General features: G+C 38.7%; 2 protein-coding genes across 5 annotated transcripts; both read left to right on the forward strand.

Annotated features, from left to right (window-relative positions):
- The first annotated feature begins 590 nt into the window (after positions 1-590).
- LOC106903457 (protein NLRC3-like) lies at positions 591-11,410 on the forward strand. The gene is made up of 8 exons (XM_088001740.1): positions 591-781; positions 3,158-3,277; positions 3,701-3,818; positions 4,962-5,040; positions 5,320-7,136; positions 7,214-7,387; positions 7,485-7,657; positions 9,153-11,410. Exon 5 carries the CDS (start codon positions 5,670-5,672, stop codon positions 7,038-7,040), a length of 1,371 nt encoding a protein of 456 aa, XP_087857866.1. The 5' UTR covers positions 591-781; positions 3,158-3,277; positions 3,701-3,818; positions 4,962-5,040; positions 5,320-5,669; the 3' UTR covers positions 7,041-7,136; positions 7,214-7,387; positions 7,485-7,657; positions 9,153-11,410.
- Positions 11,411-11,856: 446 nt separating this feature from the next.
- On the forward strand, positions 11,857-19,198 carry LOC106903460 (transcription factor E2F6-like). 4 transcript variants are annotated; one of them, XM_088001742.1, is made up of 10 exons: positions 11,860-12,186; positions 13,358-13,603; positions 13,682-13,728; positions 13,808-13,854; positions 14,643-14,844; positions 15,391-15,545; positions 16,382-16,497; positions 16,807-16,954; positions 17,902-17,953; positions 18,031-19,198. In XM_088001742.1, the coding sequence occupies exons 1-9, from the start codon at positions 12,010-12,012 to the stop codon at positions 17,925-17,927; spliced, it is 1,164 nt and encodes a 387-aa protein (XP_087857868.1). In that variant the 5' UTR covers positions 11,860-12,009; the 3' UTR covers positions 17,928-17,953; positions 18,031-19,198. The 4 variants fall into 4 exon arrangements, with proteins under 4 accessions (XP_087857867.1, XP_087857868.1, XP_087857869.1 ...); XM_088001744.1 differs by having other exon boundaries at positions 11,863-12,186; positions 14,658-14,844; XM_088001741.1 differs by lacking the exon at positions 18,031-19,198 and having other exon boundaries at positions 11,857-12,186; positions 16,807-17,954.
- Positions 19,199-26,531: the final 7,333 nt, after the last annotated feature.

Genomic DNA, 26,531 nt, shown 5'->3' on the forward strand with positions numbered 1-26,531 from the left:
TCAAACAACATGGCTGCTGGATTCATATTGTATAATTGTGTTGATAGATGGTGAATGAGCTTTCAGATGTGTGATTTCTGCAGATGAGGTGGATGTCTGGATCCGTTCTAAGGCTCGGCAGACTGTTTCATGATGGATGGATTCATTCGTAAGGAAACTTCTGTCATCATCAGTGAAAATTGCAAATCACCTCCATCAACATGCCAACACCTCGGAAACAATGGAGCCGGATCAGCTGGGAAAACAGAACAAGTGATGATTGAGATGTTTACTGCTGAAAATTGGCGGAGGTTAGATTGGGCATAATGCTGCCACCTGGCGGACAATCTGGGTCACAGCAGGAGGAACTGAATTAGTTTTCAAACGAAACGTGATTTGAGTTTTTGGTCAGGCCTTTAATTTGCCAGATATTTTTTCATTTATTCTAAAGAGATTTTAAAACAGCACACCTTCTCTTGAGCAAGGCAGTAATGATAAAACTGGACCAAACGGCAGATCTGATTCACCTTTAGGAAGGACTGGAGTCACTAATGACGCCAGGTGAAACTCATGATTGGCTACGTGCCTGACATGTGGATTAGCACCACCTAGTGAACGACATGTAGAACTACACCAGGATTTGTGGCACTAGTCAAACTAGTTTTGACGTCAGAGATGCGTTTGGATTTGTTCTCTGAAGTTATGAGGATGTGATGAAATGAAATCCTCGCAGACTTCACGCTTCTTCTCTCCGGATACTCTGACAGATGACGGCGAACAGTTTCTTCAGATCGACCTGAAGGTGAGTTCAGGTGAATCATCCCGGTGAAAGCTGGATCTACTAGACCGGATCAGAAAGGTTCATGGCAAACAGCTGGAAGTATTAAGGGATAAGTTACGACGAAAAGCTATTCTATAGTTAAAATCTCATGATTGATGTTTTCATCCTGTAAAATGTATTTTACTGTACAACCTTTACTATAATTATAGAAGTGTGTAAGACAAATACTGTTCTTCTCTTTTTAAATCGATTCCCTTTCAAAAAGGTCAAAAATGTGGAAAAGCAGGACTCAAAATATTAATCTATACAAAAACTAACACAAATTGTTTTCTGTTACTTTGGAGATGTAAAAATAATTTAATTGGACCTTCAGAGCCTCAGTGTGTGAACAGATGTGTTAAACATTTTCTTAGAGCCTTATGACAGATTTAGATTAACTTTAACTGTTCCTGAACAATACAGACAAAAAATGTTTAACTTTTCTATATTTAACTTGGGTAACTTAAGAAAATCAGACCACTGCTGCATAATGCAGCTACTGAATGCAAAAAGACATTTTTTAAATTATAATGAGCAGATCAGATTCTGTAAAATATATTTAAGACAATAATAGTTTAGATGGACGGTGAAAAGGCTGATCTTATTTAAACATGGGGGGAAATAATAAAAACTATTAAGCTTAATGGTTAATAGTTTAATAATCAAACCTTTGGTGATTTAAGATCATAATGATACAAAATGTAAATAACTGCCCAAATATGTATTAAGTATATTTTGAGCCTTTTATAAATAATTATTGATGTCGTTGCATCTTTTTTTGTGAGATGATTATTTCCCCTCCATCTACTCTTGCGGTTTCATCTGTTATTTTCCATGATGGCTGCAGCCTCAGGCACCTGGTGCCATCATGATGTTTGTTTGTCTTTGCTTGTTCTTGCACTGAAATTAATTTTGTTGTGTTTCTATGCATTGACAATAAAGGCTGATTCTGAAGGTCCTGAAGATATACAAAACTGTGTGTGTGTGTGTGGGGGGTGTGTGTGTGTGTGTGTGTGTGTGTGTGTGGGTGTGTGTGTGTGTGTGTGTGTGTGTGTGTGTTTCTGTGTGTCTTTGCGTGTGTGTGTGTGTGTTTCTGTGTGTCTTTGCGTGTGCGTGTGCGTGTGCGTGTGTGTGTGTGTGTTTCTGTGTGTCTTTGCGTGTGCGTGTGCGTGTGCGTGTGTGTGTGTGTGTGTGTAGGTGTGTGTGTTTGCGTGTGAACTCTGAATGATTCTGACAGCAGGTGTTAAACTTCAGACCAACTCTCGGTTCTGACCCGGTTCCAACCAGCAGAGAAATATGTCTGAAGGGTTGAACTGAAACTATCTGCTCTATTCAACTTCTATTTCTGGGTTCAGTGACTGGTTGACTTTAAATATGTAAGACAAGTTTTATTTGTTTGCCACCATTATAGTAACGCACAACGGCAAAAAATGACAAAACAAAAGTAAAAATAAATGACCTTGAATAATTTTTGGGCCAAATACAACTACGTCTTGTTTTGCAACGAACAGGAGAAATTCTGACCCTTCTGTTCGTTGATATGGAGATCATATCAATATGTTATGATATGGACAGCATTATAATTTAATGCTGTAGTTGATCCAGAGCTTTGAACAATTATTTAAAATTTTTCTTCTACATTTATATGTTGAACATTTTTCTTAACATGTTGCCTTAAGTCTTAGTGCTGCAGAAATAACCCAAACGCAAAAGAGAATCTTATTTCTAACTTTAATTTTTCATTAATTAAAATAATTGTATCAAGGTTGTAGTTCTAATATAGATGCTATGAGGAAGTTCTTGCATAACGAACTGTGAAAAGATGAAAACAATTTACTGATAATCAGCAGAGATAATAAAACTATTTATCATCTGACTTGTGAAACAAAACGACTGGTTTGGCAGGTTTAGACAAACACGACATGGTTGGTTCATTTACGTTTTACCTGGATTGTTGAATAACCAGGAAACTTTGTCATGATCAGTTTCACCAAACAAATATGGAACAAAGATCAAACACAACTAAACTAAAAGATTTCAGGATCTCTCACCTGTTGAAGGTTTTGCAGAAATATTTCATTCCATTCATGTTCGGTGCTTTTCAATGCCATAACAAACCAAACCTAAATGGAAACAGTTTAAAAATAACTAGATGCATAAATTGTATTTATCTGAAGGCTCATGGTATCTAAATGTTCTGAAGTGACTCGTTTTGCACCAGTTAAATATTATATTTTCTGAACTGTGTCCACTGATAGTTTTCTGTTTTTGAAACTTAAATCACATCAGTCGTATCAAGTTAAGTGTGCAGGAGCCTCTGAACGTCGGCCTGACATCCTGTTTCCTGTTTTACTGAAGGTCAGTGCAGAGACATGAAATGGATTCTGCTGGACAAGAACTTCAAGCTGAAGCTCAATCCAAGAAACCAGTTGAGTGTAAAACATCAATGGATAAATATTCAGAACTGAAGAACCAGAGGTAAGTCTGTTTAGATGTATAGCTGTCAGTTTATGTGACTTTATTTGGTATTGAAAAAACTTAAGACGGATAAAAAGAAAAGCCAAATTACACTAAGGAAGTATTTGGGAGATAATCCTGATGGATTATTTTCATTTAAACAGCCTGGAGCAGAAATGTGTAAGATTTTAAACATTTAGTTTTTACTGTGTTTTCTTAGCAGAAAGACGAAGCTGAGCTGAATTAACTGCTTAACTTGCACCTTTCAAAAACTACACAGCACTTAGAGCTTTTAACATGATTTTTGTGATGCATTACCTTACAATCTGCAATTCAGCAAGTTGTTGATCATTTGTAATGCAAATTAGCTTCTGGCATAAAATCTTGGTTTCCTGACTTGTGCATAAATATCTGAACATCATCTGGTTTTCTGTTTCGCTAAAGTTCTCAGCAAGAATTCAAGATGGACGCTGCTGAACCAGAACCTCAAGCCAAGGCTGGGTACAAGTGTTTGCTCAAGCGAAAAATATCAATGGACAGAGACGTAGACTACAAACAAACCGTAAGTTTCCTGTCATGCTCTCTTCCTGTTTTACAATGAAAACAAGGGAAAGAAAATGTGTCATTATATTTTCAAGTTTCTGGATTGTAACACGGGAACAGCTTGACTACAAAATCCTGAAATCGAATAATCTGTCATGAGACACTAGAGAAACATCAAACGACAAACTAAGAAAAAATCCTTGACACAAAGTGTAACGCTGCCTAAAGAAGAGGATCTGAGCGAAGAAAAACAGAGGCTGCACAATATTAAAGACACTGGATTAGATTCCCTGCCCTCATGAACATGAAGTAGAAGATCTGGAGTTTCAACCAGAGGTTTTAATTATGTTCTTTATATTTCCACTAATATTCCTTCCCCTCTGCCTGTGTGAACGTCTCACATCAGCAGAGGTTCGTGACAGTCCAGACATTCCTTTCTGGTTCCTGCCAATCCAGTTTCACCAGGAAACATTTCACAAGTTTCCAGAGACACAAAACATTTTAGTTCCAAACAAGGTCAGAGAATGTAGGATGGAAAAACACGACGTTCATCAGATTTATTCTAATTAACTTTACATGACAGAAATTACAACCGAGAGCATTAAAATCTGAAGCCTAGAAGTGACTCTCTCATCCCAAACAAACAGATCCAGTTGATACAGAAGTAAAGTTATGATAAAAGTGAAAATCAATGTTCGAAGCCCGGCCCAGACTCAGATTGGTAAATGCGTGACAGCAGACTGAAACTTTTCCTGGTTTCTGTCTCGTTGGTAGCAGGAATGTCGTCCGTCTGCATTGGCGTGTGTGGCGTGTCAGGAAAGTTCTTCTGTCTTCATGAAAAATAATTTACACTTTAAATTTTGAAATGCTGCACATGGAGATGATCACAAAGCTTCACACTTTCATCATGATCTTTTCTTTGTCTTCTGCACAAATGGTGAACCCAGTTAACACACATATTATTACATTTAACATGAAGAGTCAAAACATCTTCATTATTTCATTTATCTACTGGAGAGGATCAGAGGCCTGGTCACCACCGTCAGTGTCTGAATGAATGTAGTGTGAAGAATTGTGAAGCCCTTGGACTAAATAAAGTGTTTTAGAAATGCAGACCCTCTGACATTTTTTCACCATGGAACAATGTGTGATGTTTCTGCAGCATCGACCAGTCCTGCTCTGAGATCCTGGCTGATCAATCTGTCCCTCTGTATCAAAAACATCTGGATTCCATATTTGTGGTGAGAACATTTTACATGAATGTAATAAAAATCATCTGGCAGGGATGGGAATCCATCATGGTGATGTGTTTAGTATCATCTTGATTTTATGCTCCTAAATTGTTCAAACTTTGGTTTTAATCTGTTCTTTCAGGTTTTTTCCTTTCATCTTGTCTCAGCTCTGTTTTGTTCCCTTCTTCAGCTTACCAGTATACTTCTTCTAACTATTGATACAGTTTTGTATTTAGTTATAATGTTCTAGGATCTGGATCAGTTAAGCTGTGGCTGTTTGTCTTCCAGCATCTGGAGGAAAAGATTGTTCTGTTTGTGAAAAACGAGTTGAGAAAAATTCAGAAGGTTCTGACAGAAGACGGCCCAGGATGCTTAACGAGCCAGAATGAGACAGATGAGGCTGGAAACGGCAAAAGGCTCTTCCTGAACATGACCCTGAACTGAAGAAAAGGTTCCAGGGTGTATTTGAAGAGCTTACAAAAGCAGAACAACCAAACTTTCTGAATCGGCTCTACATCTCAAATGGAGGGACTGGAGGAGACGGAGATGCTCATGAACCAGGCAGACCAGGAACGGTGCTCACATGTGAGAACATCTTTAAGGCTTCAAAAAGGAAGAAGGAACCTGTTAGGACAGTGATGACCAGAGGAGAAACTGTCCTAACACAAAGTTTCGTCTTGGACTGGGCTGAGGATAAAGCCAACCAGGACATCCAGTTCATGTTGCCCTTTAACTTCAGAGAGCTGAATCTGCTGAAGGAGAAGCAGTTCAGCTTGGTAGAGCTTCTTCATCCCTGCTTTTCTGAATTCAAAGAAGCAGAAATCTCTAAGTTTTACGATTCCCAGGTTCTGTTCATCTTTGATGGCCTGGATGAGAGTCGACTTCCACTGGACTTCACCAACAGTCCGATCCTGACTGACATTACAGAGTCCACTTCTCTAGATGTTCTCCTGATAAACCTGATCAGGGGGAAGCTGCTTCCCTCCGCTCTCCTCTGGATAACCACACGACCTGCAGCGGCCAATCAGATCCCTGCTGAGTGCGTTGATCTGGTGACAGAGATCCGAGGATTCACCGACCCACAGAAGGAGGAGTACTTCCAGAAGAGGTTAAAAAATGATAGACAAGCCTCAGAACTCATCTGCCATATCAAGGCCTCCCAAAGCCTGAATGTCGTGTGCAACATCCCGGCCATCTGCTGGATCACTGCTGCAGTCCTGGAGGATTTGCTGAAACTGCAGAAGGCAGTAATTCTTCCAAAGACTCTCACTGAGCTGTTTATACATCTACTTGCTCTTCAGACCAAAGAGAAGAGGATCAGGTTTGTTAGAGCAAAACCAGAACCATTCTTCGATTCAAAAACCATGAAGATGATCGAGTCTCTGGGGAAATTAGCTTTTGATCAGCTGCAGAAAGGAAACCAGATTTTCTATAAATCAGACCTGACAGAGTATGGCATCGATATCAGAGCAGCTTCAGTTTATTCACAAAAGTTCCCTCATATCTTCAGAGAGGAGAGAGGGCTGCACCAGGACAAGGTGTTCTGCTTCGTCCATCTGAGTGTCCAGGAGTTTCTGGCTGCTCTTCATGCTCATCTGACCTTCACTGAGTCTGGTGTAAATCTTTTAGATGAACAGTTGAAATGCCCATTGCCTGGAGACGCAAAAGAAAAAACTCCACTAACACACCTGCACCAAACTGCTGTGGATCAGGCCATACAGAGTCCAAATGGACACCTGGATTTGTTCCTCCGATTCCTTCTTGGACTGTTCATGCCAACTGCTCAGACCTTCCTCAGTGGCCTGCAGACAAGAGGTAGCTCACAATGCAACCAGGAAACGTTTCAATATGTTAAGAAGCTCTGTGAGAATGTGCCTGCAGAGAAAAGCATCAATCTGATCTACTGTCTGAATGAACTGAACGATCGTTCTCTGGTAGAGAACTCTCTCCACAGACAGACTGTCTCCGGCTCAGTGGTCGGCTCTGGTCTTCATCTTACTGGCATCTGAAAAAGATCTGCATGTTTTTGACTTGAAGAAATACTCATCCTCAGAAGAAACTCTTCTGTGGCTTCTCCCTGTGGTCAAAGCCCCCAAAACGGTCCTGTAAGTAGATTCAATCCGATAGTTCATTTTACTGTAAATACAGACTTGTAATGTTTTCATTGTCGATCCCTTCGTAGGCTGAATGCCTGTAACCTCAAAGAGAGGAGCTGTGAAGCTCTGTCCTCCCTTCTCAGCTCTGAATCTTCTAGTCTGAGAGAGATAGATTTAAGTAACAACAACCTGCAGGACGGTGGCGTAAAGCAGCTGTCTGCTGGACTGAAGAGTCTGTCCTGCAAACTCGAGGTTCTCAGGTAAGAATAAACAACCATTGCTTTGTTTTTTGTCATTGAGTTAAATGGACTTCATCCACTGATCTTGATTTATTTATTTTTATGTTTGTAATTTCAGGCTTTCAGGTTGTGTGATTCAGAGGAAGGCTGTGCTTCTCTGGCCTCAGCTCTGAGCTCCTGCCCCTCCTACCTGAGAGAGCTGCACCTGAGCTACAATCACCCCGAAGACTCAGGAGTCAAACTTCTGTCTAGTGGATTAGAGAATCCAGACTGGAGGCTGGAAACTCTCCGGTAAGGACCAGAATCTTCTTGTAATCTGGATGATGAATAGATGAGTTTCCAATGAAAGACTCGGCTTTAGTGAAGCCCATTTAGTTCAACATAAACTTTTCCAATAAATGATCCTTATCTCACAAAAAAGTAAAGTTTTCTGTCTTTTTTTAGAGTTAAATATTTCTCTAAAATCTAATATAATCAATATAATCACAAGTCGTATGACAACTGGTTGGTTTAAACGGCACCATAACCAAGGAGACTGTCACTTTCCATGTTTTCTCTCCTGCTATTTCATTTTTTTTTTTTAAATAGGCAAGACCCGTCTCCTCCAGGGAAATAAAAATTTCATACAAATTACCTTCTTAAACAATATACAGACAGGATAAAACTGGAATTTAAACAAATAGGAACTCTTCCCCACAGGTCAGTAGCACCAAATGTTCAGTTTACAGGAACTTTATGAGACAATCAACGTTTTATAATAAACATGGTGTTTATGAGCAACAAGTGGCGATGAATGAAGTCGAGCCCAGAATACTGCCTCAGTTTTGGGACTGACAGTTTTAGATATAACGCTAAATAAGCATTTTAGACCAAAGTTCTGCTCTTTAACGACAACACAAAAAAGAATATTCTGAATATTTATGCAATGACTGAGGTACAGAATGAGAAAGATGACAAACAGGAAACTCTGATACAACAGAAGGAGGCGTTAGGAATAGTTGTTTCCAGGAAAACAGACAAAAGGTTTTGATATTTGCAATTAGAATCACATTGGTCAAATTAATTATGTTCCTCTCTTCAGTTTGGATCATCAAGGAGAGCAGAGGTTGAAACCCAGACTTCAGAAGTGTAAGTTTTGCAAAACAGCTTGTGATTTAATCTCATTTAAACACTGGCCTTTATTAATAAGAGTTAGTAGTGTGGTTTAGCATATTAGATAGTTAACACTAAAAAGAACAGAAGTGTTTCTTCATGATGTCATTTTCTTTTTCTGTGTGAAACGCATGAAAAAAGGTTTCACATGGATGATTTTCCAAATGTCCAACAGATGTTGCTAAATTATGTAATTTGCACATGTGAAAACGTTGCACATGTGGAAGGCTGCTCACATGTTCTTCAGGGGTCACCACATCATACGATGTTTTACATGTGAACACGTTCCACAAGTCTAAGATTCCTCACATGTGCTTCCGGTGTTATTTTATTATGCCATCTGCACATGTGAAAATATTCCACATGTGCAGTTCCATACTTTTGTTTTATGTGTTGCATGCATTTCACAAATATAAAGTATAAACTATATGGGAAAACATTTAGGTATTGCTAAATTATATAATGTTTACATGTGAAACATGTTACACATCACATGTTGCCTGGTTTTTCAAGTGAAACAAACGAGTAAATGTTCCATATTTGGGTATTATTATGTTACTGAGCAATAAATCCAGTAAGAACCAAACCCAGATGAGTCATTAACAATTTCTGCTCTACTGTTTCCCTCCATCAGATTTCTGTGAACTTGAACTAGACACAAAATCTGAACAAACACCTGAAGTAATCGGAAGATGACGCTGGTTAAAGCGAAGCAGCCGTATTCGGATCATCCAGAAAGATTCGACTTCTGGCAGCTGCTGTGTGGAAACGCCCTGCCTGGTCGCTGTTACTGGGAGGTGGAGTGGAAAGGAGGAGTTCGCAGAGCCGTCAGTTACAGACGAATCAGGAGGAAAGGAAAGAGGAATGACTGTTTGGAGAGAATGATCTTTCCTGGAGGCTGAGCTGCTCTGATGGTGGGATGGGAGGAACAGTCAGATATTCATCCCATCCGTGTCCCACAGAGTGGCGGTGTGTGTGGACTGTTCGGCTGGCATCCTGTCCTTCTACAGGGTCTCATCCGACACACATCTCCACCTTCAGCTCCACCTTCACTGAACCACTTTCTGCTGGCTTTGGGTTCAGCTCATGACTCCTCAGTGTCTCTGTGTTCTCTATAGTAAACATGGCGGCTATTTGACAAAACCTCAGTGTGCAGTTTGTAGTCTTTAACAAATGAGTAGGAGTGGAATAAAAAATGCTGAACCAAAAATGAGATGATTCTGGCTGTGGGCTAAATATTTAGTTTGAAGACAAGTATGTAAGTAGGAAACAAAATATTTACATTCAAACTAAATATTTAGTTATCAAGTAATGGAATGGAGCTAAATATTTAGTTTGAAGCTAAAAGTTTAGCTTAATATTTAACAAACAAGCTAAATTTATGTTAAAGACTAAATATCCAGTTTACAAGTTGCATATTGAGTAAAGCTAAATATTTAATTTGAAGTTAAATATTTGGGTTGTAAACTAAATATTAAGCAACAAACTAAATATTTAATTATCAAGCAATTGAGTGCAGCTAAATATTTGGTTAGAAACTAAATAGGTAGCTCCAAACTAAATACTATATATAGCTTCAAATAAAACTTTGCCAACTAAATATTTAGATATTTAAACCTTTTGGGGATTAAAAACCATAAAAGGCGTTGGATTACATTTGAATTACATTTGCAGTCAAATTTATTTGCAAAAGGTGTTGAAATATAATTTTTCATTCATGTTTCCCTCCCATGATGGACCGCTTCATTTTGGTAAAATGTCAAAAGCTTTTCTCTGTTGCAACAAGGACAGGGTGGATGGATGCTATATGTTCATAAGAGAACAGATTTTTTTCATCTAATTGTAGCGTTATAAGCACAATTATTAACTACTTTGTGATAAAAGTGGAATTAACTCAGTTTCTCTAAATGAGTCGCTGTTATTTACGGATTTGAAAAATCTGAAATACAAGTAAAATGTTTTTTATGCATGATGAAGAAAGGAAACATTGAAAAATGGAAGGAAGATTTTACATAATATATGTACAAATACATTTCTTCTCTATCATGAACGTCCTCAGACTATTTCTTATGTTTATGGGAAATCAGACACTTTGTGTATAACCTGAAGTGCATTAGCCTGTTCAGGGTTTGCTTCAGAGATAAACAGGTTCAACAAACTTTTGGTGAATTTCAAGCTCTCGTGATTTTTCCCCTCTGAGTCTTTAATGTGCTTCTGAAACTAAATCTGTGTCTGATCATAATTTTTCTGTGCCTTTGACCACATTCAAACCACGTTTTCTATTACATTATTGCAATCTGTTTTCAATTTGTATGTATTTTTTCTACTCCTTGATGTTGAAGTCCCTTCTAAACTTGTGTTTATTGCTTCTCACAAGATGATCATCATCTTGTATTGATCTGTTTGCATATATGCAATGAAAATTAATCCACTTTATAAGGATTTATTCACTTTGATAAAAAAAAAATCTGATTTGATTTGACATTTTTACTGTAGTTTTAATTCAGATATCAGGTTTGTTTGGTCATTTTTCCCCCCTTTATAGTTTCAAAACATTTTTGTATCTGCTCATGTTATCTTTGTTTGATATTAAAATTTATTTGTTCTGAGTTGTGTAAGTGTGGCCAAAAAAACCTGAAAATAATTATAAAGTTTAGAAACTGTATGACAAAACGGTGGATGTAAAAACTTCTTAAAGTTCATCATATTTTTATGGAATGTACTACTTATGAATCAGAAAGAAGGCAGTTCCCAAAAGAAAGAACAATAAATATTACATTTACAATTGATAATGTTAATGGGATTGATCGGTGAAGTAAAAGGTCAAATTAAGAGAAGTGTCTGTTGGGGTTCCCTTTGCTAGAAAAATAAAAGCTGACTAAAGAACTATTATTTTAAAGTCACAACTGTGTTTGTGAAACTGAATTTGTGTTGAAGCTAGCATAACTCAATGGTGCAGGGAAATATTGACATTATTCCAAAGGAGAGTCTCGGTGCAATTAAGTAGCAAAACTGAAAAGCTTTTGGCGACCCCTGATGGACTACTTGCTCAGTGCATTCAACTAGGCATAATAGCTAGCAACTCCTATTCATGTACTTCAGTATTTCATTCATTCATTTATTTATTACATCTTATTTCTTTCTCCATCCTAATAATAATAATAATAATAATAATAATAATAATAAAGGCTAAATTAAGTTATTGTTGAAAAATACAAACTTAATAGAGAGAATTTAGTTTATTAATGCGAAGTTGAATTAAGTTCTCAGCATTAGGTTGTTTTTTTCTGTGTATCTACTGTCCATACTCCAGCCCAGTAGGTGGCGGTAATGCACCATCACAGTTGCCCAGCCAACCGCCATAAAAAACCTTGTACTTCCGGATCAGAGACCTGATAATTTCCTGAGGCGCGCGACGTAAACAGACTGCATGTGGCGGGAATGTGGATGTGTTTTTCCTGAAGTTTTACCCCCGGTCTTCCAGCCGAAACATGATCCCTGCCGCCGCTTCTCGCTGGATTCGGAAGGAAAGCAAGCCGGTGTTCAACATCATGTGGCGGTGCGTCGTGTCCGGGTGTCCGAGCCGCATGGGGACCGTGAGCCGGGGCGCCTTGAAGCGAGGACCGAAACGGTTCTTCAGGTTCCCCACATCTCCGGACCGAGTCAAGGTACGGCGGAGGCTTCGGGAAGTAGTCCAAGCCCTGAAGTAGCTGTTGTTTTCCCTGTTTGGTTCAGTATATTTCCTGGTCTTTAAAAAGTCTAATGACAGTAGAAAAATAGGGAAAATGTGCATTTCCAAGATTTATTCCCTAACCCAATGTCTGGAAGTGTTTCCTTCTTTCTGCACTTCTTCATTATAACGTGTTTCCGTCTGTCTTTCCTTCATTTTGATCTTAATTGTGTCAACATCTTCTATTGTTGTGTCCTTCCACCTGTCCTTCTCTTCTCGTTCCCATTCTTTCTTTTTTGTGTTCTTCTATCTTTTTGTTTCTTTTTGTGTTTACTTCCATTGGTTCTTCATTTCTTTGGTCTACTTACCTGTCCTATTATCCCTTTTCTTTCTTTTCCTGTCTTTCGTCCTGTCCTACATTGTGCCCCTCAATCTCTCCTTCATCTATTTATTTTTGCATCCTTTCCTCCTCCTTGTCATTTCCTATTTCCTTACATCTTCCTACTTTTCATTCTGCCCTCCTTTCCTTCCATTCTCCTTCCTTCCTTATGTCCTTCTCTCCTCCCATCTTTCCATGTATCCTGTCTTATTTCCTTCATTGTATCCTTCCTTCCTTGTTCGTCTTTCCTTCCATCCTTTACTTTGTCCTTCTTTCCTTACACTCTTCTTTCTTTTTTTCTTCTTTTCCTTTCATTTTCCCTTATTTTCTTTTTTCTTACCATTATTCCATATTTCCTCTCTTGTTTACTTTCTTCTCTTTTACTTTGTGACCTTTCTTGTCTCTCTCCATCCTTTCTTGTTTCCTCGCCACCCTCTCTTTTTGTCTTTCTTTTAATCCTTTTTTTACTTCCTTGTTTCCCTCCCTCATTACTTATGACCTTCCCTGTTTTATTTCTTTCTCCCATTTTTCCTGGTTTTCCTTCTTGTTTCCTTCCTTGGATTCTTCTCTCTTTCCTACTTTGTTCCCTTCCTTTTTCTCCTTCCATCTTTATTGTGTCCTTCTTTCCTTCCCTCCTTCCTCTCCTTATGTTTGTTTTTCTTTCATCCTTCTTTGTATTTTATCTTTTCATTTTCTCTTAATTTGTCCTTTATTCTTTCTTCTAATATGTCTCGTCTCCTCTCATCCCTCCTCGTCTCCTCACCTCCCTCCTTGCCTCCTCGTCTCCCAGGTATGGCTGGCGGCGTTGAGGGAAACCGATAAGGATCCGTCTGAGCAGCATTTTATCTGTGAGGATCACTTCCTGCCAGAGGATATTTCAGGAAACGACGTTCGGAGCGACGCTATTCCCATCATGCCTCCTTATCTGGATGGGCCACAGTTCCCGACCGGCGCCGACCCGTTACTGGAAGAGGAACAGTGGGCGACCGGCGGCTGGGGTGAAGAAGAGGAGGATGAAGATGAGGCACCAGAGCAGGTCTGGAGTCAGTTTCTACATCTTTCATCGGATCTTTAATGTGAGATAAAATCATAAAATCTGGTTTCTGATCTCCAGAATCCAAACAGACCTGCTCAGAATCCATCAGAACCTGATGTGAAGAGGTACCACACGTCTCAGAAACCGGGTCAAGTTTACCAAATTACAGGGAAATCTAAATAATATTTGTTTCCTTTTCTCCAGTGAATTCTGTCCTCAGGATGAAACGACCGGCTGGTTCATCAGAGAAGGTGAGTCACAACAAATTAGTTTCTAATAATTATGGGATAAATGTTCTAACTAATAACTATCAGTGTTTATATTCTAACTAATAATTATGGGATAAATATCTATTTATTTTGATGGCTGGAAAATTTGCAAATCACATCCTGGATTCTTTTCCTCCGTTATTGATTTCTTCTTTTTCTTTTTGTTGTTTTTCAGAATATTTAATGTTTATAGAAAGTCAAAATATATCAGCTTTAACATCTGCTTCCTTCCTTTCACCCTCCCCTCCTTGCATCCTTTCATCCATCCTTCATTGCTTCCTTTAATCATCTTTCCTTCCTTTCTTCCGTCCTACATTGCTTTCATTCATTATCCTTTTTATTCTCCCATCCTTTCATCTTTCTTTGCTTCTTTATTTTCATCTTTTCATCCATCTTTTCATCGTTCCTTCCATCTGTTAATCCATGCTTCCTTCCCTGCTCTCTTCCATCCTTCATTTCTTCTTGTTTCAGCTCATGAACCTGTTTTCAGGTGATTCCTGATATACCAGCATTAACATCGGTACCGGTCCGATAAATGAAACTGGGTCGACATTTTAAACTGTGTCCAAAGTTATTGAAATATTGGTGAATATTGGAAATCAACCATTCAATATAAATATTGAACTTTGCCCCAAGGTGTCACATGGATGCATTGATAATATTTTCATATCAGACCAAAGTAACCTGAGTAAAGTAATTTGTTTTGTTTGAATCATGCTACTGATTAAGTGCTAAACCAGCCTGGCTCTGTTGCCGCGGTAACGTCACAGCGGTTCCGTCTCCAGGTACTCCTCTGACCCGGCTCACGCGGGGTTTCCTCCAGCTGCTCATGGCCGACCCAGACGCCTCGCTGGACGTCAGAGAGGCGGCGGAGAAGCTCCAGACCCACACGCACCGAGTCCAGAGCGTCGTGGACGTTCTGCAGGGCGTCGGACTCGTCCAGAGCGACTCGGATGAGCGGGTCCGGTGGATGTAAGTGGCTGGAATCGGTTCTGTTCAGAGTCTCTTTTTAAAAGATTCAGGAATGAGATCAGCAGAGAAACGTTCAGGTCACAGAGGATGGAAGACATTCCTGATTAAAACCAGTTCAGCCATAAAACCAGTTCAACCAGTACTGCAGAATGGAAATGGTCCATCTGGTTCTGGTTCTGTGTGTCCATCCTTCGATGTCTTTTCACCTTTAATTTAATTCTTTCATTTTTCCTACTTTGTTTCCTTCTATCCATCCTTCCTTCCTTCTTTCCTTGCTTGTTTTCGTCCAGTTTTTCTTCCTTCCATCATTTTTTCATCCTTCCTTCCTTCCATCCATCCTTGCTTCCTTTAACCCTCCCTTCCTCCATCCTTCCTGATGTCAGTAGAAACACTGCAGTAAATTCACAGCACATTTTAATTTAAATACTAAACATTTTTTAAAACATGTTTCCTCCAAACTCCTTGTTTTGTTTTTGTGTCCAAACTGAAATCTGAAATCCTTGAACCAGGACCTCTCTCTCCTTCTCTCTCTCTTCCTCTGTTCAGAGGAAGTAGTCCCATCTTCAGCTTCCTGTGGAGAGACACTTTGTCCTTCCTGACGATGCTACAGGGGCTGAAGGACATGGAGGAGGAAGTGGACCGTCTCTTTAAATCCTGCGCTCAGCAGCTCTTCGACCTCACTGAGGATGAGGAGAACTCTTCATATCCTTCCGAGTCTGACTGAGGAGCTTCTGCTTCCAAATGTCTTACAGATACGAAGCTGGTTTGGTGTTTATGTCGCGATAATGAAGCAGCTGTTTGATCTTTTCAATCCACGATATGAACTTCAATTGAAAAATATTTATTTTAGATGTAAAACCAAGACAATAAAGATATCGCTGGCGTTTTTAGTCATGTTGTTTACGTAGCAATGTATCTGGGAAGCTGATGTATGTTAAGTTGCTACGCGCTAGCTCGCGCCGTCCAACCTGAACAGTATGCGCAACAATGAAGTTCAGCCGTTTCAATTTGAAGTAAAACACAATGCAGAAATGAGGAGAGGAGATGAAGATGAGGGAGTTGGCAGAAAACGCTGAGGTTTGTGTTTACAACATTACGCTGTGAAGATCTCCAGTTTCTAACTCAAACTGTTTACGGTTCGCATCAGGATCAACACATTTTCACAACTTTATCAGAGTGATGTTACAAAACTTAAAGATGCTTCATTCTTTATTTCAACATTTATTCATTTCTTTCCACTTTGTTTTGATTTTGCATTAGCTCCTGCTAATGCTGTTAGCTCCTGCTAATGCTGTTAGCTCCTGCTAATGTTGCTAGCCGAAGCTAACACAGTAAGCAGATAGCTCACGCATAGCGACACATTAAAACGTCCTTGATGAAAATGCAATGAAGATTTACAATTTCTAAGTAATTATGAGTTTTTACTCACCCCAACCAAAAACTTTTAGGTTAAAATGACAATTCCAACATATTTAGACCAACTGGTTTAAATAGCCGTGGTTCTGTTAAGAAGCGTTTGATCTTTAGCTTTTCTTCACGCTGGCCTACATCCGCTGCGATGACATCTGTCGCCTTGGAGCCCTGCAGCAACAGACGGTGATCATCATCAGATCTCCTCCAGAAACGAAGCTGGTCATTCCTCCTCCTGACGAGGTGAGCAGATCCCAGGGGAGAGCAGCAGATCCCAGGGGAGAGCAGCAGATCCCAGGGGAGAGCAGCAGATCCCAGGGGAGAGCAGCAGATCCCAGGGGAGAGCAGCAGATCCCAGGGGAGAGCAGCAGATCCCAGGGGAGAGCAGCAGATCCCAGGGGAGAGCAGCAGATCCCAGGGGAGAGCAGCAGATCCCAGGGGAGAGCAGCAGATCCCAGGGGAGAGCAGCAGATCCCAGAGAGATGGATTTATCTGAGAAGAAATGATGAAACTAGATTAAAGCTGATTGTTTCTCTGGTCCCGGCGCTTCAGGACGGGATTCGGATGCAGCTGAAGTCTGAGAACGGTCCCATTGTGGCGCTGACCTGTGACATGGGAACTTTGACCTCTGAACTCACAAACAGCAGCATGTCCTTCTCGGCGCTGGAGAGTCGCATCAGGGCGTGTACGGTTGATGAAGGTACCTGGAACAGAACAGTCTGGAACATTTCTAAAACTTAGGGTGGATTTTAAATATTACTTCGACTCATCTGTGTCACTTTAATTTATCCTTAATTTGAAGGATAAACTCGTTATCTCTGCTAAATTATTTTCCAGAATACTCTTATTTCTCCACATACAGATGCATCTAAATAAATGCAATATAATTGAAAAGTACATTTATTCCAGAAATTTAATCAAACATTTGAGGTTTATTAACTACAGTCACTAAAACGGTTATTAAATTTGCTTTTGCTACCTTAAAAATGTACCTTAAAAATTGCACGTTTTCCCACACATTTTTTCTTTCCATTAAATTTTCCATCAATATTTTTTGATTGAGTTTGTGCCACTGGCTGTCAAAAGCAACCCAGATGATTTTTTCCTGCTCAGGTAAGGTGATTCTGACGTTATCTCTGGTTCAGCAGTCGTTTGGGACGTTTGTGCTCAGAAACATCGGCGTCTTTTCATCTTTGAAGCTCCGATTAAATCTTCAGTTTTTGCTTTTTGAATCTCGCCTAAAGGCTTGAATGGCTTTACTTCGCAATTCTCTCAAGTTTGTTATTCTATTGCTAAGCAGTTTTTCCCTCCACTTAACTTTCCATGCGTATTTCTGGGTCAGCATGCAGGTAAGCAGGGTTCCTCATGATGTAGCCCTTAATTTCACCAAAACATCATAAATCCACAAAACGAACAAAGAAATGCTTAAAATATGTTTTATAATAAAATGAATGAAATAAATGAATTTTTCAATGTTACATTAATTTCATGAGATGTTTTTATTACATTGATAAATACTCAGCTACTGACTGAAGCCGTTTGCTTTAAATTGGTTGATTTCTCTATTTTTCTGTCTGACGTCCTTTAAATCCTGAAGCTCAACAGGAAAACTGATGAAATGTTTGTGTTTTATTCACCTGCCACTAGTGGTGAACAAGAAGATGAAGATCTAGGAAGAGGATGAAGATTTTCTCAGCAGGTAAAGGGAGAAATTATCGTTTTTTTGTTTATAAGCAGAAATATCTGTTTATTTCATCTGTTTGTTCTTTGTTGTAGGATAAAAACCCAACGATGCGTCAAACTGAAGGAACTCTGAGGTTGAACAGGAAAACCTCTGAATGTTCAGTGTTGGTGTTCAGAAGTGACTGGAAATTCAAACCTGGATGAAAGTTTTTCTGTTTGACGGGGACCACAGCGCCCCCTATTGGCTGAACCAAAAGCCTCTGTCTTCCTCTTTGGATCATCTCAGCCACCTCAACTTGTCAGTTCAACAATTTAAACTTTGATTATCATTGTTTTGTTAAACTGGGAGGTAAACGGAGACCAGAACAAGCTGCTGGTGTAACTGGTGGATGGACTGAAGATCTCAAACCAACTTTTTTCCCTTCGAACTTTAACCTCTCTGGTGTTTTTATCCAAACTGGAGATGCAGGAGAGGTGAACATCTGGTCAGAAACTTGAAAATCCAATACTTTTCTGTACTGTGAATGCAGCACTTGAAGCATTAAGGGGAAGCGCTCCTCAGTGTCTTCAAGCCGTTTAAATTGAAACTGAGATATCATTCAGGCTGCAGGACGGTGAGAGAGAGCAAGACTTTCATAAGATAACTGAAAGGATGAATATATCGCAAAAATTTCTTTTTTTTTTATATTTTGAACTTTCTGTTGTGGTACATGCTTGATTTAAAAATATTAGGGGTGTTAGTCGTCACACACATTTAGTCTGTGTAGTACTAACCACACTTAGTGGTTAGTTTTAGCATTAAGACGCTAACATCCATTTAAAATGTGAAAATCCTCAATCATTGAGTCAAAAACCCTGTTTTACATTAACTGCTGCTTTCCCTCACACAGTGTGACGTCTCCCCTACTCCGAATGTAACTTCATAATGACGGCGGAAAGACTGGAATAAATATTTTCTTCTATTAACCTGGAGACATGACATTTGTTTCTGAAATGTTTTACTTTTCATTATAGAAAAACATGAAGGAGGAACAGAAATTAGTTTTGATAGAAACATGTTGAATGTTAAAATGTCCCTTTGTGTTGCTGCTGTTTCTCTTTCAACAGTTTGGGTTGAAAGAGAAGGAACCAGATATCCAGATGGGGTCAGCAGAACTGAAAAAGTTTAATTATTTTTTACTTCTTACTTTCTTTATATATTCTGAGATCCGCAAAATACATTGAAACCAATAAAAGATTCGACTTCAGAATCAAGAAATGATCCTCATTTTCTGTCTCTAATCAAACTGGTTTGTACAAATTACTTGAACAAAACCCGAACATCTTTGGAAAACGAATCATTCTGAGTGAATGACCTCCACAGCTGTACAGTCCTACTAATAACCTAATCGTTTAATTTGAGATGTGCTGAAGCAGAGACATAAAGGGGTTTATTAAATACTGTTTGCATGTTTGTTTTTTACTTGCACTATAGAGTGTATGGTATGAGAAAGCACCGAGTTCCTGTATCACTGCCTCAGTCACTCCATAACGATGCTGAACAGCCAATCAGACGCAGATAAATCTAATATCACAGTTTAATGCATATTTGTTCTCACATAAACTTCAAAGTAATTATTTTAAGAACACATCAAGTGACCAAAACTTTCTGTGATGTTAATTTCTAAAACCAAATCAAAACTATTTTGCTTCTAATAATGATTCTAACTAAGTCAAGTCCATTTCCTGCTGGACTTGAAAGAACGTTCATACAGTTTGATTCTCTGATGGACTCTGGTCCAGACAGCTGGCATTTCTTCTTCTACTGATCTGACTGGTTGGAGCATCAGGTCAGTATTAACTGCCAACAGTAGAGGGGGGCTGGCGGGTTCTGATAGACACTACCTCGGCAGCAGAGCATTCTGGGATTTGTAGTATAAGCGGTGAATGCTCTAATAAACATTTTTATTCTAAATTAGTTTGAGTGTTGCCTCTCCTATAATGTATTCAGTTGGACCCGTTTGGATTCTGTTCTGACTCTGTTTATCTGCTCTGTCTCAGAGTCTCTGAGCTGCTGGGTGTCGGTGGACCAACCGCATCCTGTTGGTGTGCATGACAGTTTATCTCTGACTGCTCAGGCAACGGAAATTAGAACAAGTTGAACAGAATTTATACGATTAAAAAGGAGGAAATAAAACCTTAATCTGCTGTCCTTCACCTGCAGATCCTAAAACATGTTACAAAGTCAGTTAAATGTAGTTTATCTGTTCATTTCTAACTGAAGTTATGTAACTGCTTCATTCTGCGGTTTTCTGTCAGTCACTAAAAAGTGTGATAAGAGCAAAATGACAGGATACCTTGTAACGAGGAAATCAGATCAGCAGCAGAGAAAAGTCTCTCAGTTCAGCAGCTGATCGACGGACAGGAGATGTTGGTTCTGGTTCTGGTTCTGGTCGTTCTTCAGTTTGAAGGTAAAGATCTGTTTTCTTTCACATGAAGATGAGAAAAATTAAAGATTCTTTGGTTTATTTCTGTATTTTACAACAAGTTGTGTATTAGTTAATCAGGTTTGGACCAAATATATAGAAACGTTTTCAAGGATTAAAATGCTAATAACTGTTATAAACATCAACAATAGCTTCTTGAAATGATGTGAATAAAATGTTATAACAATAAATCAAACATTATGTAGCATAAATAAATAACTACACAATTTAATTTCTCCTTCATGATTGTATTTGTGAATGTTGAAATGTGTAAAACTTTAACGTTTCTTTGTTTCTGCTGCAGGAACCAGAGGAGGAGAACTTCATCTCTATCACAGAGAGAGAGAAAATGTTGTTCTGCCTTGTAACACTTCATCGTTTTCCTCCTGCTCTGATGTTAAATGGTTTTACAACAGAGGTAAAAACCCAAATACTCAGCAGGAGCTTTGGAACGGAACAGACGTTCAGAGTTCATCTCGAGCTCACAGGTTACATGTGAGCAGCAGCTGCTCTCTGACCATCAACTACATCCGACCTGATGATGCTGGACTCTACATCTGTAGATCTGGATCCTCCTCAGATGGTTTTGTGTATCTGAATGTTTTAACCGGTGAGTATTTAGACCTGAATGATTTAACTCTGTTACCTGTCATCATCTGCTGCGTTCCTCCTACTTCCTGTCTGATCTGGGGGCGGGGCCAAGCTGTGATGACGTCAGGAAGTCGCTCATCAGAGTGAACGTTGTGCTGAGGATGTTTAGATTTAATCAGTTTGTCTCTTATGGTGGATCAACGTTTGATCAAACTACTGAATCATTTACTTTAAAGATTTCTTGTTTTTTTCCATCATGATGATGAAAACCTGCTGAGATCTGCAATATTAGTTCAGATCAATCATCAAGTGACATGAAGACATTTATCAAAATTATTTACTGTTTTTTTATATTCTACAGTCTGCAGCCTGAGACACTTAACCTTTGATAATTGATTTAATTAGATTAATTAATTTAATGCTTAACCTTAACAAAGGGTTACGTTTTAAGAAAGATGTTAAAGTTTCTTTCATCTTTCAGGCTTTGACAACATTTTTCATATTTCTTTCAGTTTTCTATGACCATTCAACAAAGGATTATTTCACATTGCACTGCTTTCTGGAGAGATTCAGTGGGTTGGATCTTTGTCCAGAGAAAAGTTTCCGCTGGTTGGATGAAACAGGAGCTGAACTGACTGAAGGTGTTTGGGTCGAGTCAAGAGGACCAAGAATCTGTGATTCCTTTCTACCTGTGAAGCATCAGAGCGACAGAAACAGAAACTTCACCTGCCAGTTTGTTGAAGGAAACAGAGTGAAGGTTGAAACTCACTACCAACACAAACCTACATGTATGTTGCCTTTCGTCCACTGAGGAAATGAGAAAACAGCAGGAATTAGTCGACCTTTGTGGATTTTTTAATTTTCTGTTTAAAAGTCTAAGTTATTCATCTGAAATAAAAATGTTTTGATTTTTAAGTCAGACAAATAATTCAAAACATTTTTATTGTCTCCTGTAGTTTAAATCACTGAAACAACATTTATGAAAGAAAGAGGAGAAATTTATCACTACAGGATTAAATCCAGTGTTTTACATGAAGTGGTTCTAAGAGGGATTTATGTACATAATAATATGAACATGTCAAAGCAAAGAGAGATAATTAAGATATTTAATATTTGGGATTTTTCCTTCACTTACTTTTGAATCATTAGGCATAAATAATAGTCAGAACTTATGCAAATTTGTTTTACTATGTTATTGTTAGACTTTTTTTGTTTTCAAATTATTTTGTAATTTTTTTTTCAAAACTGCTGAACAACAGATTTTGTTATGACTAAAATCTGTTGGGACACAAAATAGTTAAACTGTAAATAAATAGTTTTGTTTATTCAGTTGGAAGAGAAAAATCTGGTTTCAATTATTGAGCCCTGATACATTTCTTTATTAAAATACTATTGTAAAAAATGCAATTCACATTTTTCTTTGTCTTTATACAGCTGCATCATCATCATCATCATCGACAGGTAGAATAACATTAATACATTATTCTTGATATTTTATGAATAATTCCTAAATGTAGCATAAAATAATTGGAATGTCTTTTTTCCAGTCCATCTCTACCACAGAGCTGGAGATGAAGCTGTTCTGCCCTGTAACAGACCTTCATCATCCGACTCATGTTCCTCTGTTGACTGGATTTATAGGATAGATGTAAACATTAATGATCAACAGGAAGTTCATAGAGGAATCGTTCAGAGTTCACCTGGTTCTTCCAGGATGAGTTTGGACAGAAACTGTTCTCTGATCATCAACAACATCAATGCTGATGATGCTGGATGGTACAGATGCAGTTATAACACAGATGTTCATCTAAATCTGCTGATCAGTGAGTATCTAAACTAATGACTCTCTACCTGCTGAGTTCAGTTTTTCTTAACCCTAAAATCTCTGTTTGGATCTGAATGTTTAGATCATGATGTGTTTTTATCTGAGTTCAGTCAGAACTGGATCTGGATCTGTCTGGTTTTAGAGACTAAACTAACCTGATCAGTTCTCTCATTATCATGGTATTTATGTTGTAGTGGTTGAAATAATTTAATTATATTACCAAAGGCCGACCTTCGTAATTACTAAAGATGTTAGTCTGCTATTCGTGGCAATAATAATAAAAGTTGTTGTTTGGTTTCTCTTTATAGAAAATATTTAATTCTGATAGATTCTCTTATTTCCTTTCAGTCTCTTCATTTCCTCCAGCTGTTGATCCAACTGAGAATGAAGACGTAACATTAATCTGTTCTCTGGTGAGACACTGGAGGTTCGGTCCCTGTCCAGTTAAAAGTCTCCTCTGGTTGAACGAGACAGGAAGTGAACTGACTGGTGAAGGTGATGGATATAAATCAGGAGGACAGACTGGTTGTGTTTCTCGTCTCACTGTGAATCTTCAGAGCAGCAGAAGATTCACCTGCCAGTTTGTTGAAGGAAACGAAGTGAAGATAGAAGCTCACTACCAACATGAAGGTATGATGTCTGATTTTTATGAAGAAGTTAAAATGATGCAATGAAACTTTCCACACCACAGTTTTTATGTAGATCTCCAGTTTTCTTCTCCATCATGGTGGTTCAGGTTCTCCTGGTTCTGAATGTGGATCCAAAGTCTCAGACTCTCAGATTGATGTTCAGTCCACCATCATGTTGAAACTATTTCCTTCCTAAACCAGATGAAAATGATCCAATCAGGTTGCTGCTCCGTCTCCTCCTCAGGCCCCCCCGCCTCGTCTCCTCTGAGCTTCATCATGTTGACTCTGAAGATCACAGGACTGATCCTGATGGTTGGACTCACTGTTGGTATCATCAGAACCAGAGGTGAGGAAACTCAGCTACCATGGAGACAATTTACACACTTTAATCACTTTATTCTGTTTTTCACTGCAGGGAGAAAAAAGCCTCAGAAAGACATTAAAGTAAGAGAAACAATCATGATGAATACATTCATAGACCTTTTATATGTAGAGTGGCTGTTAGAAAATAGATGGATGTTCATTTAGTGTCTGTATCAGTTTCATCCAGTTAATCTCTGCTTGTATCTCAGGTTCGTTTTGCTGCTGATGACGACACAGTGAGCTTTGAAAATGATGGAGAACGTTCTGCTGCCGCCGCACTGCACTGAGCTTCATCACATCCATGATGATTCATTAAAAGCTTCATTTTAACTGTTAGCCAGAACTAAAGGATATTTTGCTTTGTGTTATCTGCGTATAAATAGTAATTTTAATTGTGTTAAATTTGCTGCGCTTCATGTATTAAAAACATCACAGATAAGATAAAAGCTGATTGTTTGGTCTAGAATAGTTTGGGATAAGATGCTTTAAATGTGTTGTTTGCTTCCTGTTTGGTGTAAATAAAAGATTTGTCACATATTCTGTCGTATTTCTAAGAACTCCTGCTTTATCAAAGGAAGTGGTGTAAAGCATGAGGGATTTGCTGATCACTCATTGGTTGATGTCCAGAAAGTGGGAGGAGAGAAGAGAAGGAACAGGAAGTAAAAAGTGTTGTTTTGTTTCTCCTTATCAAACATGTTTTGGACCAGTGAGCTCCTGATGTTCAGTCGCTTCCATCCTCATCTGGCGCTGTGCTGGTTTGGGGCCTTCAGGTTTTCCTTCTGAAACTTTTGCTCTCATTGTTTCTGTTGTTCTGTGTCTTATTTTGGACAGAGGAGCAAAGACAGAATCCGTCTCGTCTGAAGAGACTGGAGGACAAACTGAGCATTTTCTTCTGCTGCTCTTCTATTTGCAACAGTTGCTCTCATTTCATTGTGACTTTTTGTGTTCACTCTGCTGTTGTTGCACCTGGTCTGGCTTTCTGTGTAGCTGTGATACCTTCCTGCAGGAGGGCATCCACTGGCATGATGCTGCCATCAGCTAATTTTTCTCCATCTCCTGGTGTTAAATATCCTGGAATCCACATCTGTAAATTATGGCAGTGAAGATCAGCTTCAAGGTTTATTCATGTACACAAGTGATGCTTGTCCAGAGAACAGATGGAAAACTGTGTGAGCTTATTATATGAAGTAATATGGACTATAATTAATTACATTTGCTTAAAAGTAACATAACATCATAAAGATTTAATCTCTAAACATCTTTAAACCTTTGCATTGTTTAGTTGTTTCCAAGTTAATATTTTGACTTAGAAATAAGCCGGTGTGTGTTATGGTGACATGATAAATCTTCAGCATTGAAGTTTATTCAGTCTGTTTGCTGATCACAGTCATAACACTGAGAGCTGGGAACATGAAGCAGCTGGTGCTCTGATAATAAGAAGTATTTGTACGACACATTTATTAGTTATTCATTTCATGTTTAGAGGTTTTATTGATCTCTGAACTGCTTCAAACAGGAATCTGAGGCCTTCATGGTGCTGCATCGATATGTTTCTGATCTTTTTTTACTTCATCAGATAACAGAGACTCGTGACGCAGCACTAAGCTGCTGTATCAGAGCCTCATACACGCCATAACGATGCTGAACAGCCAATCAGATGCAGGCGACTCAGTTATAACACCAATGCAGATCTGATCCAAATAAAACTTCTAAATCACTTTAAAGGACACATCAAATGACCAAAACTGTCTGTGGCATTAATGTCTTCAACCAGACAAAAACTGTTTTGCCTCTAATAACAACAATAATTTAGTCAATGTCCAGATGTTAAAGTATCAGAAACGTTGATAAAGGAAACAATCATTAAAGCTCAGTTTGATTCTCTGATCTACTCTGATGGACTCTGGTCCAGACAGCTGGCATTTCTTCTTCTACTGATCTGACTGGTTGGAGCATCAGGTCACATTTAATGTCCACAGAACAGGAGGCTTACAGATGGCCGACTGAGCAGCAGAGCATTCTGGGAGTTGTAGTATAAGTGGTAAATGCTCTAATAAACATTTTATTCTAAAGTATTTATATTTTCTGCTGTAAGGATCCAGTTGGACCTGCTTGGATTCTGTTCTGACTCGGTTTATCTGCTCTATCTGCTGCTGTTAGTGGACCGACTGCAGCTCATTAATATGCATCAGTTTATCTCTGACTGCTCAGGCAGCGGAAACTAGAACAAGTTGTACAAAAATATGCAGTTAAAGAGCAGGAAATAAAACTTAGTTTTCATGTTATTCAGCTAAAACATGATTCACTTTAGTTGATCTGAGTGTTTCAGGGTGAAAGAGTTAAATGTGGTTTAAATGTTTGTTTCTAACTAAGTTTCTGCTGGTTGCTGTTTCTGGTGGTTTTCTGTCAGTTTCTGGAAACGATGAAGTTGATAAGAGCAAAGTGACAGGATGGGTTTGGATGGAAATGTGACTTCAATCATTAATTCAGCCACAAACAGGAAACATCATCAGTGTTTTCAGATCAGCAGCAGAGAAAAGTCTCTCAGTTCAGCAGCTGATAGACGGACAGGAGATGTTGGTTCTGGTTCTGGTTCTGGTCGTTCTTCAGTTTGAAGGTAAAGATCTGTTTTCTTTCACATGAAGATGAGAAAAATTAAAGATTCTTTGGTTTATTTCTGTATTTTACAACAAGTTGTGTATTAGTTAATCAGGTTTGGTG

The sequence above is a fragment of the Poecilia mexicana genome, unplaced genomic scaffold, assembly GCF_051168715.1.
Source record: "Poecilia mexicana isolate PSO_F unplaced genomic scaffold, ASM5116871v1 scaffold_21, whole genome shotgun sequence".
NCBI classification, from domain to species: domain Eukaryota; kingdom Metazoa; phylum Chordata; class Actinopteri; order Cyprinodontiformes; family Poeciliidae; genus Poecilia; species Poecilia mexicana.

What these genes read in the sequence shown, in the direction of transcription:
- LOC106903457 (XM_088001740.1), top strand. Translation starts at nt 5,670, where the DNA reads ATGACCAGAGGAGAAACTGTCCTAACACAAAGTTTCGTCTTGGACTGG.
- LOC106903460 (XM_088001741.1), top strand. Translation starts at nt 12,010, where the DNA reads ATGATCCCTGCCGCCGCTTCTCGCTGGATTCGGAAGGAAAGCAAGCCG. An exon ending in TGAGGATGAGGAGAACTCTT is followed by an intron (nt 15,546 to 16,381) that starts CATATCCTTCCG and finishes AGCTTTTCTTCA; the next exon opens with CGCTGGCCTACATCCGCTGC. An exon ending in TCATTCCTCCTCCTGACGAG is followed by an intron (nt 16,498 to 16,806) that starts GTGAGCAGATCC and finishes CCGGCGCTTCAG; the next exon opens with GACGGGATTCGGATGCAGCT.